This window comes from Erinaceus europaeus, chromosome 23, assembly GCF_950295315.1.
Source record: "Erinaceus europaeus chromosome 23, mEriEur2.1, whole genome shotgun sequence".
Lineage (NCBI taxonomy): Eukaryota > Metazoa > Chordata > Mammalia > Eulipotyphla > Erinaceidae > Erinaceus > Erinaceus europaeus.
Genome location: NC_080184.1, coordinates 13,560,370 through 13,578,109, shown reverse-complemented (window position 1 = coordinate 13,578,109; position 17,740 = coordinate 13,560,370). Strand labels below are relative to the sequence as shown.

The window sequence follows — 17,740 nt, the reverse complement described above, 5'->3', positions numbered from 1 at the left end:
TGCCCCTGTTTTATTGTTGTAGTTATGATTGCTGTCATCGTTGTTGGCTAGGACAGAGAGACATGGAGAGAGGAGGGGAAGACAGAGAGGGGGAGAGAAAGACAGACACCTGCAGACCTGCTTCACCGCCTGGGAAGCGACTCCCCTGCAGGTGGGGAGCCGGGGGCTCGATCCGGGATCCGTGTGCGGGTCCCTGCGCTTTGTGCCACCTGCGCTTAACCCGCTGCGCCACCGCCCTCCTGTCTTTATTCTTTCTCCCTCAGCCTGGCCTGCCGCCTCCAGGAAGCTCCCCGGGTTCCCTTCCAGTTGCTATTTTGGGGAGGGGGTGGGCCCCCACTAACAGAAACGGAGGCGAGCGCCAAAGACACAGGCCTTTAATGTCGGGGTGTCTCTCCCCCCAACCAAGGCACCCCCCCCTCTCGGGGACCTCAATAAATAAAAGTCTATCATGGCTGTGGGCGGGTGAGGTCGGGGCGCAGGGGCTCCCCTGGGCTGGTGGGCTGTGGGGGACCCACTCCCAGGGGTGCAGGGGGCTCAGCCACCGGTCCCAGCACCCTGTCCGTGCTCAGTCGCTCTCCGAGTCTGAATAGTCCGCCACGAGCGAGGACCCGAGGCTGAGGCAGCTAGGATGCCCTGAGTCTTGGGGGGACCCCGGGCTGTCGGGGGAGCCCCCCATGTCCTCTGCTTCCTCAGGCCGACTGGTCTGGGGGTTCTCAGGCAAACAGCATTCTCGGGAGTCGCCCTCGGACTGGCCCTGGGGTTGGGGGACCCCCTCGGCGGGGGTGGGGGGCTGGGGGCTCCTCCGCCTGACGATGCCCAGGTCGCCGGGGCTGATGGGGGTGGCGGGGGGCCGGCGGGGCGGGGCCAGCCTGCGGGGGGCGCACCCCGGGGTGCTGGGGGTGCCCGAGGCGGTGGGGAACCAGGGTCGGGTGCTGATTTCAGTCCTCTTGAGTCTCTGCCGGTCCTCGTAGGCTGCGGGGAGACAGGGCGGGGGTTGGGGGGCCGGGCTGGGCGTGGGGTGCCCCCCAGCCCCCGTCCTCGTCCCCGGGGAGCCCCCACGCACAGTCGGGCGCGTGCAGAGTGAGCAGCGCCGCCAGGCGCCGGTCCTCCTCGGCCTCGGGCAGCAGCGGGATGTCCAGGCTGGCCTTGGCCTGCAGGGCCTGGGTGCGCTCCTCCTGCTCTTGCATGGCCTTCTTCTTCTCCTGCAGCACAGCCAGGCCTCATCCCAGGCCCCCCCCCATACCGCCCAGCCCCGGGGGACACCCCCCTGCCCCAGGGGAGCCGGGTCCCCCAAGCAGGAGGGCCTGGAAGTTTGAAAGCACTTGTCCCCATCAACCGCTTCCCCTTCTCGCCAGGGCCGCCAGGGAGCTCCTCCAGCTTGGGGGTGGAGTTTTATTATATTTCTGGGCTGGGGAGGGGGGCTCTTCCTCTGCACCCCGTTTTATCTCAGATGGAGAGTGGGGGCAAGAGGTCTAGGAGACTCTCCCGCCTGAGGCTCTGAGGTCCCGGGTTCGATCCCTGGCACCACTGTCAGCCAGAGTTGAGCAAGGCTCTGAAGGGAAAAACCAGAAACAGAGGAGAGACCCCCCCACAGATCCGGCCCACCATCCAAGGAGCTTCCCCTGGTGCATGATGCTCCCATGTGGTGCCAGGGGCTTGAACTCGGGTCTCTGCCTATGTGCGTCCCTTCAGGCTGAGCTATCTCCTGGCCCCCCAACCCCAAGGGGACAAGGGCTGTTCCACTCTGGGGTCCTGGAAGGAGGTGGCTTATTGGGGGGGGGAGGCTGGATCCAGAAACTTCTTTGGCCTCCTACATGTCTCCAGGGCCCCCTTTAACCTACGCCTTGGGTCTCCGTGATCAGTGACACCCAAACTGGTGTCCTGGGGGGGCAGGGGGAAGGCTCCAGTTAAGTGTGTGTGTGTGTGTGTGTGTGTAGGACACACACCCAGAGTCCTACCGAGAGAGATTCTCCTTGTACAGAGGAGGTGGCGGGGCCCCAGTCCTGCCCATCCTGGTATCGTGGGTGTCAGGGCAGTCACAGGCAGACCCCTCTAGTGTGCCCCCCACTGCCCGGGGAGTTCTGGGCCTCTGGGGTTCTGTGGCTTTTTGGTCCTGGGCCTCCTTGGTCCTGGGGTCCTGTGGTCCTAGGGCCTGGGTCTCTGGGGTCCTGGATGCTGGGTCTCTGGGTTCTCCAGGGACTGGGGCTCTGGGGCCCGGCCTCACCCGGAATCGCTTTCGAAGCAGACTGTTGAGTGCAAAGTCGTCCTTCCAGGCGCCCTGGGCTTCCTGCAGGCGGCTGAGCGAGGGCAGGGCCTGGTGGAGGGAGTGCCGGTCGGCCTCTCCGTGCTCCAGGCGGAACATGGCGTCTGTCTCCAGCTTCTGCTTCGTCTCGTGTTCTGGGGGGTGGGGGACATGGGGGTGGTCAGGGCCAGGCTGCTGGTCAGATCGGCCGGGTGGGAGACCAGGACTGATTTTTGGAGTCAGGGTTGGCTCATGGCTGGGTTGGAGCTTCACGGCCAAGTTTGAGGGTTCAGGGCTGAGATGGGAGAGTCAGAACAGCTCAGCTGGGGAAGCAGGGCTGAGTCTGGGGCTTCTGAGCTGTGCTTGGATGTCAGGGTTGAGCTGAGGGGTCTGGGCCAGGCTGGGTGGGGGTTCAGACCTGAGCCTGGAGGGCAGGACTGGGTGGGGGGAGTTTCAGGGTCAGGCTGGAAGCCAGGGTCAGCTTCCAGATGAGTGGCCTGGGAGGGGTTGCAGCCTCTAACACAGCGGCCTCTCAGGCCTGAGGTCCCGGATTCGAGCCCCGGCATCACGTGTGCCATAGGGAGGCTCTGCTCCTCTCTCTGGCTGATGGATAATTCAAACATCCCTCAGGTCTGCGCGGGGGGGGTTGGCAGGGCCAGTTGGGGGGGTTGCTGGGGGGGTCCCATTGGGGGGGCATCCCCAGCGAGCGGTGGTGGGGGGTCTGAGCGCACCTGTGGCCTGCACCTGGGCATTGTCCTCGGGGTCCCAGCGCTCCTCCTTCCGCCGCGCCCCACTCACAATCACGTAGTCGCAGCTGGCCGGGTCTGTCTGCATCTCGATGTAGTTCACGCACAGGTGACACTTCATCCGGAACCTGGGGGCCAGAGACGCAGAGATGCAGAGACACAGAGACTGAGACACCACAGCCTCCAAGCTTCCTCCTGCGTGGCCTCACACCCGAGTCACTTACGGGTTGGTTCTTTTCATGTATTTACATATTTTATTTATTTCCTTTTTGTCGCCCTTGTTTTGATCACTGTTGTGGTTATTATTATTGTTATTGTTACTGTTGTTGTTGGACAGGACAGAGAGAAATGGAGAGAGGAGGGGAAGGCAGAGAGGGGAAAGAAAGACAGACACCTGCAGACCTGCTTCACCGCCAGGGAAGCGACTCCCCTGCAGGTGGGGAGCCGGGGGCTCGAACCGGGATCCTTAAACTGGTCGTCAAGTTTCGCTCCCTGTGCGCTTAACCCACTGCGCTATAGCCCGACCCTCACTGTCTGGTTCTTTGACCCCAGGCAGGTGGGAGCCAGGGATGGTTTGAGGCAGAGGGGGTGGGGGAGGCTGGTTCCAGGGCTGAGGTCTCGGGACAAGGGTTTGAGCCCCCCTACTTCCCTCCTGGGCTCCCATCGGCCACCCCGCCACCTCTGCTGTCTCCTACCTGTAAATCGGGGTGCTGTAGTAGCTCCCCACTTTCTTCTTCTCCGCATTGTAACGCACGCCTGGGGAGGTGGGCCCGGGGGTCAGGCCCCAGAAGTCAGAACCTCAGGGCCCAGGATTCCAATCCTCGCTCCCCTGTCCTGCCCAGCCCCGCCCCATGGCCTCAGTTTCCCCATATCAGTCTGCAGGTTCTTCTGGGGGGGGGGGTCGTTGTGCTAATAAGACACATGCATAGTTCAGAAGAGAGCCTGGTGCTCAGAAAAAGTTCTAGAAGCCGTGGCCTATCTCTTTGGCACCTGCGAGGCCGGCGCTGGGACCCAGGTTCTCAGGCCTGAGAGGCCAGCACACCCTCACTGCACACCCCCTCCAGGGTCACACGTGGCTTTTTCCAGGGGTGGGGGTGAGGTCACGTGGTAGGCATTCCCTTTCCTTTTGGGGATACCAGGGCGTCGTGCCAGTGAGACCCCACCTCTCTTATGGGGACTCTGTCTGCTTATATTTTTTTGCCACAGAAAAGGGGAGACAGATGGAGAGAACCCACAGCCCCGCTCCCCAGTGCATGGTGGTGCACGGAGTGGGGGCCAGGGACTTGAACCCGAGTCCTCCTGCCAGGGGTCCAGGGGGCTGGGACACTCACCCATTCCGATGTGGTTTTTGCAGCCATCACACCAGATGTTATAGGGCATCTCAAACCTGTTTGGACCAAGAGCGGCTGAGCACGGGGCCCCCACAGGGTCAGGAGACGCCCTGAAGTTTCCACGCTCGTGGATGGGCCAGGGGATGGTCACAAACAGCTTGAGGGGGCTGACCCCAGGGCTGTGGGGTCTCTCCTCTCTCAGCACCATGGACAGCACCCAGGGAGCCCCATGGAGGGTGGGCAGGGCTGTGGGGTCTCTCCTCTCTCAGCACCAGGCACAGCACCCAGGGAGCCCATGGAGGGTGGGCAGGGCTGTGGGGTCTCTCCTCTCTCAGCACCATGCACAGCACCCGGGGAGCCCATGGAGGGTGGGCAGGGCTGTGGGGTCTCTCCTCTCTCAGCACCCTGCACAGCACCCAGGGAGCCCATGGAGGGTGGGCAGGGCTGTGGGGTCTCTCCTCTCTCAGCACCAGGCACAGCACCCAGGGAGCCCATGGAGGGTGGGCAGGGCTATGGGGTCTCTCCTCTCTCAGCACCATGCACAGCACCCAGGGAGCCCATGGAGGGTGGGCAGGGCTGTGGGGTCTCTCCTCTCTCAGCACCATGGACAGCACCCAGGGAGCCCCATGGAGGGTGGGCAGGGCTGTGGGGTCTCTCCTCTCTCAGCACCCTGCACAGCACCCAGGGAGCCCATGGAGGGTGGGCAGGGCTGTGGGTCTCTTTTCTCTTTTCAAAAATTTATTTTGTTATTTGATAAGACAGAGAAATCCAGAGGGGGAGAGAGAGCACCACCTGCAGCCCTGCTCCACCTCCCATGCTACTTTCCCCACACAGGTGGGGAGCGGGGACCTGAACCCTGGTCCTTGCGCATGGTGACAGGTGCGCTCACCCAGCTGCACCCTGGCCCGGCCCCGTCACGTTATTTTACGCCGGGCTCCAACCCGGGCCACACGCACGGCAGAGCGGAGCACTGTCAGGGGAATTCTTCCCCGGCCCTGACCTAGAAGCTGCTCTGTGATCAAACCGGGGCTGCTCGTGCCGGGGAGCCTTGACGTCCCGGCCAGGAACACCACCCCAGCCTGCACGGCACCCTGCCCCATCCAGGGCCTGTAGTGTGTTTGTGTGTTTGTGTGTGTGTGTGAGTGTGTGTGGGTGTGTGCGTGAGTGTGTGTGGGTGTGTGTGTGGGTGTGTGTGTGAGTGTGTGTGTGAGTGTGTGTGTGAGTGTGTGTGTGTGTTCAAGACACTGGCGGACCTCCCAGTGGCACCTTCTGCCGCCCTTGATCCCGGTCCCTGGACTCTGAGGGTCTGGGGGTGCCAGCCCCCCCCACAAGTGCCCTCACCTGATGACGAGGATGCCCTGGGCCAGCTTGCGGGCACGTTCCCGGAGCGGGTGGCTGTGGTGGTAGCGATTGAGGGAGCCATGCTGTGTGGAAGAGACGGGAGTGGGGAGAGTGGGGGTGGCGAGAGCTCTTAGGGCGCCCAGGAACAATCCCGTGGCCTCTCATTCCTCCCCGCCTCCCTCCCTTCCAGCCGCCTGCCCGCGCCTCAGTTTCCCTCTCTGCCACGTTGAGGCCTGAGGAACCCACAGCTCTCCCAGTCCGCATGGGGAGGAATGTCCTAGGACTGGGGCGCAGATGGGAAACGCCTCCCCCCCAAAGATTGCGGGGTGGTGGTGGGGGGCAGAAACAGAGAACCGAGACAGGAGGCCCGAGGAGGCAGAAGATGATCCGGGGGTCAGGGAGGCCCCGTGTGAGGGAGGGAAGGCTAGGGGCCCCTGATTCTTCCTTTCTCTCTCTCTCTTTTTCTTTTTCTTTTGCCTCCAGGGTTATCACTGGGGCCTGGGGCCGGCACTACAGACCCCGGAGGCTGTTTTTCCTTCTTTTTCTTTTTTAAATTTCATTTATTTATATATTGGATAGAGACAGAGAGAAACGGAGAGGAAAGGAGATAGAGAGAGAGAGAGAGACAGAGAGACACCTGCAGCCCTGCTTTTCAGCGAAGCTTCCCCCCTGCAGGTGGGGGCTGGGGTCTCGATCCCGGGTCCTTGTGGAGCGTAACATGTGCGCCACTGCCGGGGGTGGAGGGGGGCTGTTTCTAGAACCTTCCTTCCCGCCCTTCCCTCTGTGGCATCCAGAGAGAGAGAGAGAGATAGAGTGAGAGAGTAAGCGAGCGAGCGAGCGATCCGGGAGTCAGACCCAAGACCCCGCTGTTCTCCCGGGGGGTGGGTGGGAGAGGTGGGGGGGGCTCTCTCTGGGGCCAGCGGGACCCCCACCTACCTTCTCAGGGTTGAAGTCCGGGGGGTAGTACTTGCTCACACCTTTTCTTTCCCCCTGGAAGGCAAAAGACGCGCGTGTGTGTGTGTGTGTGTGTGCGTGTGCGTGTGTGTCAGAGAAGGTTCTGGAAGGAGGGAGGCCCCCATGGGGAGGACGGGGTACAAGGCTGAGGGCGCCCCAGGATTCTAGGCTGGCCTGACCCCTCCCCGCCCCCGCCTTCTGGATAGTTCCACAAGGCTCGGACGTCCCCCAGGATGGCGGATTCTGAGGGAGTTGGCTCCCCCCAGGCAGGGCTGCACTGGTGGGGAGGTGCCCTGCTTTCAAGGCCTGGCGGGAAGGGGGGCGCCTTTTTCCTTTTTTTAAAAAAATATTTATTCCCTTTTGTTGCCCTTGTTGTTTTATAGCTGTAGTTATTATTGCTGTTACTGACGTCGTCATTGTTGGCTAGGACAGAGAGACATGGAGAGAGGAGGGGAAGACAGAGAGGGGGAGAGACAGACAGACACCTGCAGACCTGCGTCACTGCTTGTGAAGCGACTCCCCTGCAGGTGGGGAGCCGGGGGTTTGAACCGGGATCCCTACACCAGTCCTTGTGCTTTGCGCCACCTGCGCTTAACCGGCTGTGCTAGCGCCCGACTCCCCTTTTTTTTTTTTTTTTTTTTTAATGCCTTCTTCTTACACCTGGGGCTTGAACCCGGGACCTCATGCTGGAGTCCAACTGCGCACATACCCCTCCCTGTCCCCCTCCAGTGGCTCCGCTTCAAAGAGAAGAGAAGCCCCAGGGGTCCACTCACCATCTTGACAGCTGCCTAGAAGCACCGGCCTCCACGCAGAGACAAGGAGACGCCTCCCCCCAAGAGGGTGGTCGCCTCCCAGGGGCCCTGGAGGTGGGCCTCAGGCTCTCAGTGTGGTGGGGCACTGGGGCTCTGATGAGCTTCCCCCGGCTCCTGAGGGTCCCCTGATGCGGGGCTGGCCTGTGGAGAAAGCAGCCCAGATATCTGCTGTGCCCCCCACATCTGACTCCTGTCTCAGGCCTGTCCCCGTCCATCTTTGGCCACTGGGCATTGCCTGGTCTGGTCACCTCCTCCCTGGCCGCCCGGCTCTGTTCCAACCCCCAGCACCACATGGGAGGACCCTGGAAGCTCGGCACCAGGGGAAGCTCCAGGGACGGTGGAGTAGTGCTGTGGTGTCTCTTCTCTCTGTGTTTAAATATATTGAATAACATTTTTTTTTAAAAGAGAGACACACACAGAGACATCCCCCCACAATGTTAAGCCAGGGAAGGGTTGGCACAAAGCTCACCCAGGCAAGGCCCTGGGTTCGATCCCAGGCACCACCACCAACCAGCCTGAAGCAAAACACAAGAGAGAAAAGTGGAACAAAATGGCCAAGCACTCACTCGAGGGGTCCCGTCCTGGGCTCAAAGCCCAGCCCCACCGTCACAGGCACTCGTCCCAGCTTCCTTGTCTGTCTGTCTATCTGTCGGTCCGTCTGCTCCTCGGGAAGAGGGAACCCCAGGACCAACTTCTCGGGATGCTGTGGATGAAATCCGTCACTGACAAGTGCTTGGCATGGGGAGGGGAGGGCGGTGCAGGGGTGCACGGCGATGAACCAGGGATTGAGATTTGGGGGTCACCACCTGGAACGGGGGTCAGAGCTGAGCCCAAGGGTTGGAGGTTTGGATCTGGGGGGGGTCCCAGATAGGAACTTGGGGTCCATGGGGGGTCATTAAAGGGCCTCCAGTTTAATTTTGGGGCCCAGGGATATTGAGTCTTGGGGGGGGTTCATGGCCTGGGCAGGGGGTTGAGATGTGGGGTGACGGCCTTGGGGTTCAGAGATCTGGGGTCCCAACTGAACCTGGGCTTTGGGCCTGGCGCGGGTTTGGATTTGGGGTGTGACAGGTGGGGTCTGTGCAGGGACCTAGGGATTTGGGGGTTCACCGCAGGGGACCCCGAATTTGTGGGGTCCCAGGGATTTGGGGGGGGAGGGCTTTAGTCAGGGGGCAGAGGGGGGTCCCAGAGGAGGATGGGGACTTGGGCTGGGCTCTGGGGTTGCATTTTGGGGGCGTCACAGCCAGCAGCCAGGGACTTTGGGGGGGTCAGAGCTGAAAACACTGGATTTGGGGTTTCAGAGCCGAAAACCTTGGATTTGGGGGGGTTCAGAGCTGAAAGCGTTAGAGTTGGGGGGAATCAGGGCTAGAAACCTTGGACTTGGGGGTCTTAGTTGGAACCCCGGGATTTTGGGGGGTCGCAGGCGGGCCACGGGGACTGGGGTGGGTGGACGGCCAGGTCGGGGTGCAGGGATGTGGGTCTGGGGGGGGGTCACAGCCAGGACCCCAGGATTCAGGAGACGGTCGCGGCTGTCTGCACAGCCCAGTGACCCCCCCAGTGTGAACCCCGAGGCCGACCCCGGCACCCCGGGACCCCCGACGGCCCCCACAACCAGCCTTCCTCCCCCCACCCTTACCTGCCCTCCTCTGACGTCACGCCGGCGCCCGAGCCCGGAAGTGAGAGCCGGCGCGCAGGGGGCGTGACGCGGCCTGCGAATGATGGGTGACGCCGGCGCGAGGCGGGACGAGGAGGCAGCGTCAGCGCTGATTGGCTGAGGCTTAACCGGAGCGGAGGCCGTGAGGCCACGCCCCCAAGACACGCCCCCAGACTGTGGACCAATCGGAGGCCCACCTGCGGGACGCGGTCTCCTAGGCAACAAGCCAACCGGCTCAGGACAGACCCCAACCCTTTCGGAGCTGCCTGCAGGCTCTGAATGGTCCTTCCTGCTTTTTGCTTTTCTTTCTTTCTTTCTTTCTTTCTTTCTTTCTTTCTTTCTTTCTTTCTTTCTTTCTTTCTTTCTTTCTTTCTTTCTTTCTTTCTTTCTTTCTTTCTTTCTTTCTTTCTTTCTTTCTTTCTTTTTCTTTCTTCCTTCCTTTCTCTCTTTCTTCCTTTCTTTCTTTCTTTCTTTCTCTCTTTCTTTCTTTCTTTCTCTCTTTCTTCCTTTCTTCCTTCTTTTTCTTTTTAAAGATACTTTTATTTATTTATTTATTCCCTTTTGTTGCCCTTGTTGTTTTATTGTTGTAGTTATTATTGCTGTTATTGATGTCATTGTTGTTGGGTAGGACAGAGAGAAATGGAGAGAGGAGGGGAAGACAGAGAGGGGGAGAGACAGACAGACACCTGCAGACCTGCTTCACCGCCTGGGAAGCGACTCCCCTGCAGGTGGGGAGCCGGGGGCTCGAACCGGGATCCTTACGCCGGTCCTTATGCTTTGCGCCACCTGCGCTTAAACCACTGCGCTACCCTCCCTCCCCCACTCCCACTTTTTTTTCTTTTTTTAACCAGTGTCCTGCTCAGCTCTGGCTGATCGTGGTGCTGGGGACTGAACCTGGGACCTCAGAGCCTCAGAAAACAGAGTCTTTGCAGAACCACTATGCTGTCTCCCTCCTCTCTCTCTCTCTCTTTCTCTCTCTCTTTCTCTCTTTCTCTCTTTCTTTCTTTCTTTCTTCCTTCCTTCCTTCCTTCCTTCCTTCCTTCCTTCCTTCCTTTCTTTCTTTCTTTCTTTCTTTCTTTCTTTCTTTCTTTCTTTCTTTCTTTCTGCTTCCAGGGTTGTTTCTGGGGCTCGGTGCCTGCACCACGAATCCACTGCTCCTGGAGACCATTTTTTCCCATTTTGTTCCCCTTGTTGTTGTCGTTATTGTTATTGTTGCCATTGATGTCGCTGTTGTTGGATAGGACAGAGAGACATGGAGAGAGGAGGGGAAGGCAGAGAGGGGGAGAGAAAGACAGACACCTGCAGACCTGCTTCACCGCCTGTGAAGCGACTCCCCTGCAGGTGGGGAGCCGGGGCTCGAACCGGGATCCTTACGCTGGTCCTTGCGCTTTGCGCCACGTGCGCTTAAGACCCCCTCCCTTTCAGTTTGTAAACGAATTGAAAGCATCCCATTCTGTGACTCCTGGAGAGAATATAAAAGGCACGTTTTAGTGCCTGTAAATTGAGTGTCACAAAAAGGTAGCCATGGAGGAACGGAGTTAATAGACGAGTAGCAAGCAGCCCATAGAATTAAAAAAAATTTTTTTTTCCCCTGTCTGGATTTTACAGGAAAAATAGGGCAAATCCTTGGATTCGAGCCTTCAGAGCAGCCTGGATGTAGCTTCTCCACAGGTCTATGGCGTCTGACCTTTCTTTTATTTTTAATTTTAAATTAATCATTTAAGTTTTAATTAAAAGATGTATGTATTGATGAGAAAGAGAGATTAGGAGAGAAGCAGGCTATCACGCTGGCACATGTGATTCTGTGAGAATCAGACTTGGAACCTCAAGTTTGAGAGTCCAACACTATCCACCGCGCCCCTTTTCGGGCCACTACATTAAAAAATTTTTTTATGTCCTTGCCACGGGCAAGGAATTAAAGCAAAGACTTACTCGGAGAGCATGTCGGGGTTAAGCAATAATTCTTTACTTATTTTAGATGCCAGAGCAGGGTCACACAATTCACACAGCACACAGTCAACCCGACACCTCTCCTTACTAGTAGCTGTTTGCAGGTGAGGCTCACGTCGTGGTCACCAGCCGCTGTGTCGCCGGACTGGAGGTCCTTCTGGCGCGACCAGACGAGCGAGGGTTTCTGGAAGCTGGGGAAACGGTTACTTAGCCTTGCCGCGTGTGCTTTAAGTTTGCAGCAGCACCGGCAGCAACCCAGTCAGTAACGGTGAAGGCACTTCATCCAGCTGGTTTCTGAGCCTCTACTTATACTCAGCTTGCCTCTGTTTTCAAAGTTACATCTCCATTGGCCGATCAGGCTCAGGTTGACGTCTTATCCTGTGTGTACCTATGTCTCTGTCTTTATCACACGGTGCAGGCGCACTATGGTTACTCTAGTTACTAGGGTGACATGGTCACTACAGTCCTACAGGCCCTGAGATAATCATTTCTTCCACTGGTCACTCAACAGATATACTTCATAAGTCCCTGCCACGTGCCAGGCCACTAGGATTTGGAGGGCAAGGGTCACCCTCTGTGGACTAAACTCTATAGTGTCCTGGCTCTGGAAATTGGCTGAGTTGCCTTCAGCTGGTGGAAGAATAGGAAGAAGAAGAAGCAGAAGGAAGAGGAGAAGAAAGAGGAGGAGAAAAATCGATGTCTGATAACCAAACGGTTTCTCCATGAAGATGTCACACACACCCAGGCCAGCCTCTCCTATCCCCCCACTTTGCTCCATTATGAGCTGCTGGAGAAAGGGACCAGGGAGGAGACCCACAGCCAGCCTTCACACCTGCAAGAACCTGCCCTGCCTTCCTCCAGGGATTGAAAGAAATCTTTGGCAGACTCTGTCCTTTCTGCCTTGGCTCCCACAAAGAGTTGGAATAACAGAAAACACTCTTTAAAAAGAAAATGAAGGGGAGTCGGGTGGTAGCGCAGCATGTTAAGTGCAGGTGGCTCAAAGCGCAAGGACCACGGCTTACGGGTCCCGGTTCGAGCCCCCGGCTCTCCACCTGCAGGGGAGTCGCTTCATGGGTGGTGAAGCAGGTCTGCAGTTGTCTATCTTTCTCTTCCCTTCTGTCTTCCCCTCTTCTCTCCATTTCTCTCTGTCCTGTCCAACAACAATGACATCAATGAGAACGATAATAACCACAACAACGATAAAACAATCAGGGCAACAAAAGGGAAAAAATAGCCTCCAGGAGCAGTGAATTTATGGTACAGGCACTGAGCCCCAGCAATAACCCTGGAGGCAATAAAATAAAATCAAATGAAGGTTTAAAGTCTATAAAAACATTTAAAAGTGTGAATTGGAATATTTATTAAATAAATTAAAAGGAGATGGGGGTTGGAAGGTGCTCATGGTAGCAATGCCACAGCCTTCAAGAGCTCGGGTCATGGAAGCCACACTGTTTCTTGGAGGTTACTCTCAACTGACCATTCAGCCTTAAAGCCACAGCCTAAAAATAACAGCACGGCCTCAGCAGCTCCCAGCATTGCTCTATTTTTAGGGCAGAGGAGCAGGGGAAGAAACACTGTGACCTGGTGTCACCCCAGGAAGAAATGTCCATTATTGCCAGCTCAGGACCGGGTGACCCGCCCATTGCTGGGAGAGGTCTCTGGCCAGCATGTAAGCGAACTAGGAGCATGGGGGTAACTCCAGGCTGGTCTCCATGACCCAATTTTGTTCATTTTATTATCTTAGAGTGAGAGAGACAATACAGCCCTGCCCACCCTGCATGGGCTCCCTGGGTGCTGTGCCTGGTGCTGAGAGAGGAGAGACCCCACAGCCCTGCCCACCCTCCATGGGGCTCCTTGGGTGCTGTCCATGGTGCTGAGAGAGGAGAGACCCCCACAGCCCTGCCCACCCTCCATGGGCTCCCTGGGTGCTGACCATGGTGCTGAGAGAGGAGAGACCCCACAGCCCTGCCCACCCTCCATGGGCTCCCTGGGTGCTGTGCCTGGTGCTGAGAGAGGAGAGACCCCACAGCCCTGCCCACCCTCCATGGGGCTCCCTGGGTGCTGTGCCTGGTGCTGAGAGAGGAGAGACCCCACAGCCCTGCCCACCCTCCATGGGCTCCCTGGGTGCTGTGCAGGGTGCTGAGAGAGGAGAGACCCCACAGCCCTGCCCACCCTCCATGGGGCTCCCTGGTTGCTGTCCATGGTGCTGAGAGAGGAGAGACCCCACAGCCCTGCCCACCCTCCATGGGCTCCCTGGGTGCTGTCCATGGTGCTGAGAGAGGAGAGACCCCACAGCCCTGCCCACCCTCCATGGGGCTCCCTGGGTGCTGTGCAGGGTGCTGAGAGAGGAGACACCCCACAGCCCTGCCCACCCTCCACGGGGCTCCCTGAGTGCTGTGCACTTTGCTCCACTTGATGTTGGCAGTCAGCCCCAGACCCTGTGCATAGTAAGGTATGAGGTCCACTTGCTGAACCTTTGCCCAGCCCCAAAGCCTCCACTTTCTGAGTCTATATGGGTAATTCCAAGATGTCATTATTGGTGAAAGACAGAATAATTTAAATATATATATATATATTCCCTTTTATTGCCCTTGTTTTATTTTTGTAGTTATTGTTGTTGTTATTGATATCATCATTGTTGTTTTTTAAAGATTTTATTTATGAGAAAGATAGGAGGAGAGAGAAAGAACCAGACATCACTCTGGCACATGTGCGGCTGGGGATCGAACTGAGGACCTCATGCTTGAGAGTCCAAAGCTTTACCACTGTGCCACCTCCCGGACTACAGTGTCATTGTTGTTGGATAGGATAGAGAGAAATGGAGAGAGGAGGGGAAGACAGAGAGGGGGGAGAGAAAGACAGACACCTGCAGACCTGCTTCACCGCCTGTGAAGGTCCCCTGCAGGTGGGGAGCTGGGGGCTCAAACCGGGATCCTTATGCTGGTCCTTGTGCTTTGTGTCATCTGCGCTTAACCCGCAGTGCTACTGCCTGAGTCCCGACAGAATAGCTTTCTTTGCCAAGTTCAACAGGTAAAAGAGAAAGTCTGGAGCAGTTATGATCCTTGGCTCCCCTGAGGGCTGGACTGCCCGAGTGAGGTGGGCGTGGGGCTCAGGCAGGGCACCTCAGCCCCAAGTTGAGGCCGGCCACCCAGCAGACGGGCTTTTCAGTGTCCCATGTAGTGGGAATTCCCACAGCCCATCTCCACAGGGTTCAGTTCAGAAGCAGCAGACAGTGGATTCTTTCTCTTTGCTGCTTCCAGAAGCTGGCAGGATTTCCAAATGCAGCGAAACAAAACAAAACAAAAAACAAACAGAAAAACCTGCCAGGCACAGGGCACAGTGGATAAAACACTGGTCTCTCTGGTATGAGGTTCTGAGTTCACTCCCCAGCATCACAGGTGCCAGAGAGAAGCTCTACTTCTCTCTCTGTCTCTCTCTGCCTCTCTCTCTCTCTCTGTCTCTCTCTCTCTCTCTCTCATAAGTAAGTAAAATAAACAACATTTAAGAGTTTGGGAAGGCCTGGGGAGATAGCATCGTGGTTCTGCACACACACTCTCCTTCCTGAGGCTCGGAGGTCCCAGGTTCAATCCCCAGCACCAACAACCACCATCAGCCAGAGCTGAGTAGGGCTCTGGGATAAATAAAAATTGGCGGAGTGTGGCTACTTCTGCTATAAGCATAAGAGGAGAGATGATGGGAGTCGGGTGGTAGCGCAGTGGGTTAAGCGCACATGGCGCAAAGCGCAAGGACTGGCTTAAGGATCCTGGTTTGAGCGCCCGGCTCCCTACCTGCAGGGGAGTCGCTTCACAGATGGTGAAGCAGGTCTGCAGGTGTCTGTCTTTCTCTTCCTCTGTCTGTCTTCCCCTCCTCTCTCCATTTCTTTCTGTCCTATCCCACAATGATGACATCAATAACAGCAGCAGCAACAACAACAAAAAGACAAGGGCAACAAAAGGAAAATAAATAAATGAAATAAAAAAATTTAAAAAAGAGGAGAGATTATTTCTCCCTTTAAAAATAATTATTAGGGGGTACAGGTGGTAGTGAAGTGGGTTAAGTGAGTGTGGCATGAAACACAGGACCAATGTATGGATCCCAGTTCCGGCTCCCAACTCCCACCATGGGAGTTGTTTCATGGGCGGTGAAGCAGGTCTGCAGGTGTCTGTCTTTCTCTGCCCCTCTCTGTCTTCCCCTCCTCTCTCCAATTCTCTCTGTCCTATCCAATAATATAGAAAAAATTGGCTCCAGCAGCAGTGGATTCATAGTGTATGCACTGAACCCCACCAGCGATAACCCTGGAGGCAGAGAGTTAGAGATACAGATAGAGAGAGAACCCTCCTTATTGTCTTACCTGGTTGTCATAGTGACTCAGAGCTCACCTGGCAGTTCTGGCTCAGAAACCCTCACATCCCTGGGCAAATATTTACCACTTTCATCTCCAGGATGATCTGGAATCAAACAGGTGCGGGGTCTCAGTCAAGCTGTGTGTTTGCTCTGAAACAGGTGCTGACAGTCCTTTTTGAAATGCTTTATGAGTGATTTAATAATGATCCACATGATTGTAAGATCACAGGGGTCCAATTCCACACAATTCCCACCACCAGAGTTCCCTGTCCCATCCCCTCCATTGGAAGCTTCCCTATTCTTTATCCCTCTGGGAGTATGGACCAAAAATATTTTTGGGGTGCAGAAGGTAGAAGGTCTGGCTTCTGTAATTGCTTCTCTGCTGGACGTGGGTGTTGGCAGGTGGGTCCACACTCCCAGCCTGTTTCTCTCTTTCCCTAGTTGGGCAAGGCTCTGGGGAGGGGAGGTTCTAAGACATATTGGTGAGGTGGTCTGCCCAGGGAAGTTAGGTTGGCATCATGGTAGCATCTGCAACTTGGTGTCTGAAAGATTTAAGATAGAAAGAAGAACAAATTGTTTAATAATCAGGAACCCAAAGGTAGACGCAGAGCAGCAGATGAAAATAGGGGTCCTCGTGTGGGAAGATGCTGTGAAGTCTATTCTGGGTGTGTTCCCAGGATCCCATGTCTTAATAATCTTCGCCTGAGCCTGACAGCAGGTGGACTAGAAGTCTTCTCTGGGAAAATGGTGTCAGAGTTGGGAATAGGACTAGACAGTTGCATCAGAGCAGAGAGCAGCTCCCAGACATGAGGAAAGTGTATAAACACCATTCACTGTAAACCCCATCCATCTGCCCCAGGCCCCGTGTCTGTTCACATCTAGCACAGGAGCCCGTGTGGCTTCTGAGTCCCTGTCAGTCTGAGCTAGCAGTCCATGGTCCCAGCTGGAACCTTCCAGGCTGCTCTCAAGTCAGGACCCGTCTTCCACGAGGGGCAGAGCAGGCTGACCAGCCTCCCTGCAGAGAGTAGGGAGTCCCTGCCATTCTGCTCTGCAGTGAGGGCAGGGCCTGGAGAGGCCACAGGAGGGCTTGTGCTGAAGTTCCTGATGGAGGTGACCAGTGATGCTGGGGTCCAGACCCCAGACCCATATTATCTATAGTGTTCTCAATTCTCAGGGGTTAGCAGTGGTCCTCTCCTCCTTTTTTTTTTTTTTTTTTTCTGGAGCACTGATCATCTCTGGCTTATGGTGGTGCAGGGGACTAAACCTAGGGCTTCAGAGCCTCAGGCATGAAAGTCTCTTGGCATAACCATTTTGCTATCTACCCCGCCCCTCCTTTTTCTTCGTCACCACAGGGTTATCACTGGGGCTTGGTGCCTGCACCATGTAACCCTTTTCTCTTCTTTCCTTTTCTTTTGATTTGATAGAGACAGAGAGAAATTAAGAAGGGAGGGGGACATAGAAAGGGAGAGAGACAAAGAGACACATGCAGCCTTGCTTCACTGCTTGGGAAGCTTCTCCCCCTGCAGGTGGGGACGGGGGACTTGAGCTGGGGTCTTTGTGTATAATGACAGGGCTGTTCTTTTTAACCAAGTATACCACCACTTGGCCCCATTTTCTTTCCTAGTCTTCCTCTTCCTTCTCCTTCTCCACCACCTCCTTCCCTTCCTCCTCCCCCTCCTCCTCTTTTACCCAGAGCCCTGCTCAGCTCTGGCTGATGGTAGCACTGGGGATTGAACTTGGAACCTCAGAACCTCAGGCAGGAGAGTCTCTTTGCAGAACCACTGTGCTGTCTCCCTAGCCCTTGTGTGGATGTCTTAAGCTACCCTGCCAGCCTCCCAAAAGTCTGGAATATATATATATATATATTTTTTTTTTATTTGTTGTTATTTATTTATTTTCCCTTTTTGTTGTCTTTGTTTTTTATTGTTGTTGTAGTTATTATTATTGTTGTTATTGATATTATCGTTGTTAGATAGGACAGAGAGAAATGGAGAGAGGAGGGGAAGACAGAGAGGGGGAGAGAAAGACAGACACCTGCAGACCTGCTTCACCGCCTGGGAAGCGACTCCCCTGCAGGTGGGGAGCCGGGGGCTCGAACCGGGATCCTTAACGCTGGTCCTTGTGCTTTTGCGCCACGTGCGCTTAACCCGCTGCGCTACCGCCCGACCCCCAAGTCTGGGGCTATTAATCCTGCAGCCCTGGAGACACTGACATCGTGTGACTGGACAGAGGGTGACCCCGAATTGGGAGGGGGTGCTCAGGACACACAAAAAATGGCAACTCAGGAATTCGGGTGAGTACAGAGGGGCTGAGTGGGGTCCCAGCCCACACACACCTGAGCTCAGAGCTGGGCGGGTATCTGCTCAGAC

General features: G+C 56.4%; 1 protein-coding gene across 2 annotated transcripts; it reads right to left on the bottom strand.

Moving 5' to 3' along the window:
- Positions 1-358: 358 nt before the first annotated feature.
- On the bottom strand, positions 359-9,172 carry YJU2B (YJU2 splicing factor homolog B). Of its 2 annotated transcripts, XM_060181839.1 has the most exons (12): positions 9,060-9,172; positions 7,993-8,129; positions 7,675-7,785; positions 7,388-7,567; positions 6,597-6,650; positions 5,661-5,743; positions 4,320-4,375; positions 3,684-3,744; positions 2,974-3,116; positions 2,225-2,397; positions 1,064-1,202; positions 359-972 (listed from the first exon to the last, which is right to left on the bottom strand). In XM_060181839.1, the coding sequence occupies exons 4-12, from the start codon at positions 7,388-7,390 to the stop codon at positions 566-568; spliced, it is 1,119 nt and encodes a 372-aa protein (XP_060037822.1). In that variant the 5' UTR covers positions 7,391-7,567; positions 7,675-7,785; positions 7,993-8,129; positions 9,060-9,172; the 3' UTR covers positions 359-565. The 2 variants fall into 2 exon arrangements, with proteins under 2 accessions (XP_060037822.1, XP_016047749.1); XM_016192263.2 differs by lacking the exon at positions 7,675-7,785.
- Positions 9,173-17,740: the final 8,568 nt, after the last annotated feature.